Here is a 3,019-nt window from a genome sequence, read left to right as displayed (position 1 = left end):
CACGGGGGAAAGCCGCTGTCTCGCAGGGCGGCCCCGGGCGGGCGGCGGGACCCCCCCCGTCCCCTCCCCGGTCCCGCCCCCGCCCGCGCCGCACGTGAGCCGGGTGCGGGGCTGGCTGGCGGCGCGCGTGCCCCGCGGGCAGGCGCGGCGGCGGCGGCGGCGGCGGCGGCGGGAGCTGCGGGCGTGTGCGCGGGGAGCGCAGCGAAGGCGGGCGGGGGGGAGCGGCAGCGGCGGCGGAGGCACTTGGAGGGGGGGACGAACCGCCGCACACTTTTGGCCACTGCACGGGAGAGGGGGGACGGAGGCTGCATGTGCGCAGCGTCGCTCGCGGATCTCCCGAGACTGATCTCAGCATCCCGCAGGCTCAGTCAAAAGCAGCGACGAAACATCAGCCGCTGCCAGACATGGATGAAGGAATCTCCCGCTTGCCGGAGAGGCAGCTACTGGAGCATAGGGATTTTATAGGGTAAGGCGCCGGGGCACTATCTCCGTCTCGTATCTCTACGGCTTTTCGTCTTCTTGAGAAAGTGCTGCGAAGCGCTGGGAGCGGCGCCGGCTCCCCGGCGGGGCGCGGGGCTCGCCGCCTCCCTCCGCTGGCGGAGCCGGGCGAGCCTTGCCCGGCCCTTCGGGTAGAGCGCTCGGCGCCCGTGTGCCCACTCGAGAAGGTGCTAGGCAAGCTATCGCTGCACTTGCCCATGCTGGATCTTTGTGTTTTTCTCCAGGCTGGACTACCCTGCCCTGTATATGTGCAAACCCAAAAGAGGAGTGAAGAGGGACGAGAGCAAGGTAAGGATAAGTTTCTGGGGCTCTCTTCTCGCTTAACCGCTTAATTTGAGGTCGCTGAATTTTGCGGAGTAGCTTCGCTCCCAAGAGCATCCCCGGGGGGCTGCGCATACAACTTGCCCCCCGAATCACAAGTGGGTTTACGAGCGAGCTGGCACGGCGGGGAGAGCGGTGCCTTGACGATAATTTGCGCGGCATGTGGTCCGCATGACATTTGTTTTGGTTTTGATCGGCGTTCCGAGGGACTGTGCCTAACACTTGGCTTTTCCGGGTTTTGCTAATTAGGAAACGTACAAACTGCCACATAGACTGATAGAAAAGAAGAGGCGAGACAGGATTAACGAATGCATTGCCCAGCTGAAGGATTTACTGCCCGAGCATCTGAAACTAACGGTAAGGTGCCCAGGAGCGTGTATGCCCGTGCGGATGCAGGCGCCGGCAGCCTGCCCGCTGCGCATCCCCGGGACGCCGGTCTGCCCGACTGCTGCCCGCCCGCCTGGCCCTAATGCCTCGGGGGCCGGTCTCACCCAAGTTAACGGAGGCCGCATTTGGCGATAGCCAAAACGTGCCGGGAGGTAGCCAAGCCGCCCCCTACCCTTGCCTTTGCAGACGCTGGGACACCTGGAGAAAGCAGTGGTGCTGGAACTGACTTTGAAGCACTTGAAAGCACTAACAGCCTTAACAGAGCAGCAGCACCAGAAGATAATCGCTTTGCAGAATGGTAAGCGGGGTACGGGGGGCAGCGCCGCCGGGGCGCACCGGGGGCGGGCAGGGAGAGGCGCGGAGCGGGGCGCTCCATGCCGGAGCCGCGGCTGAACGCTGTCCCCGCTCGGTCTCCCCCGCAGGGGAGCGGTCCATGAAGTCTCCGGTGCAGGCCGACCTGGACGCCTTCCACTCGGGCTTTCAGACGTGCGCGAAGGAAGTGCTGCAGTACCTCTCCCGTTTCGAGAGCTGGACCCCCCGCGAGCAGCGATGCGCGCAGCTCCTCGGCCACCTGCACTCCATCTCGTCGCAGTTCCTCCCCGGCCCTCAGCTCCTGTCCCCGCCGCCGGGCCCCCTCAGCAAGGGATCCTCCTCCTCTTCCTCCCCGCCCGCCCCCCCCTGCGCGCCGGGCCACAAGCCGGAGGGCCAGGCTAACTGCGTGCCCGTCATCCAGCGGACTCACGCCGCCGAGCTCAGCGCCGAGACCGACACGGACACGGACAGCGGCTACGGCGGCGAGGGCGAGGCGCGCCCCGAGCGCGGCCCCGCGGCGGCGGCCGGCGCAGCGCTGCCCGCCCTGGCCATCAAGCAGGAGCCGTCGGGGGACGAGGTGCCCCCCGCGCCCAAGCGGCTGAAGCTGGACCGCGGCGGGAGCCCCATGCCCGGCCCGCCGGGGCTGGCGGCGCGGGGAGCCGAGGCGGCGGCGGCGGCGGCGGCGGCCGCGCTGGTGAGACCCGACGCCGCCCTGCTGGGCTCGCTGATGGCCCTGGGGGCGGGCAGCGGCGGGGCCCCCTTCGGACAGCCGGCGGCGGCCCCTTTCTGCCTGCCCTTCTACTTCATCTCCCCCTCGGCCGCCGCCGCCTACATGCAGCCCTTCCTGGATAAAAGCAGCCTGGAGAAGTATCTGTACCCCGCCGCCCCCATCCCGCTCCTCTACCCGGGCATCCCGGCCCAGGCGGCCGCCGCCGCGGCTGCCGCCGCCGCCTCCTTTCCCTGCCTCTCCTCCGTGCTCGGCCCCGAGAAGGCGGCGGCGGCCGCCACCGGGCTGCCCCCGACGCCCCACCTCCCGCACCCCTTCGCTGCCGCCGCCGAGCCCGCCGAGGAGCCCGAGCCCGCAGCCGCCGAGGAGCCCGGCGCCGAGGGCCCGTGAGACGGCCCGGGGGCTCCCCGCCGCCGCTGCCCTCCCCTCGGACTGAGGGGCCGTCGGGCCCGCACTTGCGCCCCCGGGTTCCTACGGAGGGCAGGGGTCGCCGGGGCCCGTGATCGCCGGGAGCTGGCGGCCGCGGGGCGCCGGGCCCGGCCCGGGGGAGTCCCGCTGCCGGGGCGGCAGGTCCCGGAGCGGCCTCCGCAGAGGACCGTCGAGGATAAAATTTGCTACTCAGTATTTTTTTAATGTTTGGCTTTATAAATGCGTAAATAAGGAAAACAAAACAAAAAAAAAAAAAAAAGAAGAAGAAGGAAGAAAACATAGTAAGGATACTTTTTTTTTTTCTCTCTCTATATAGGGTAATTAAATGTGGCACCTTATTTGGAA

General features: G+C 67.9%; 1 protein-coding gene across 1 annotated transcript; it reads left to right on the top strand.

Annotated features, from left to right (window-relative positions):
• Window positions 1–244: 244 nt before the first annotated feature.
• BHLHE41 (basic helix-loop-helix family member e41) lies at window positions 245–2,635 on the top strand. Its single transcript, XM_058022876.1, has 5 exons — window positions 245–466; window positions 723–786; window positions 1,069–1,176; window positions 1,393–1,504; window positions 1,629–2,635. Exons 1-5 carry the CDS (start codon window positions 405–407, stop codon window positions 2,633–2,635), a joined length of 1,353 nt encoding a protein of 450 aa, XP_057878859.1. The 5' UTR covers window positions 245–404.
• The last annotated feature ends 384 nt before the right edge of the window (window positions 2,636–3,019 follow it).

The sequence above is a fragment of the Melospiza georgiana genome, chromosome 4 (genome assembly GCF_028018845.1).
Source record: "Melospiza georgiana isolate bMelGeo1 chromosome 4, bMelGeo1.pri, whole genome shotgun sequence".
Lineage (NCBI taxonomy): Eukaryota > Metazoa > Chordata > Aves > Passeriformes > Passerellidae > Melospiza > Melospiza georgiana.
The sequence above is the reverse complement of the archived record's forward strand: the minus strand, read 5'-3'. Positions and strand labels throughout refer to the sequence as shown.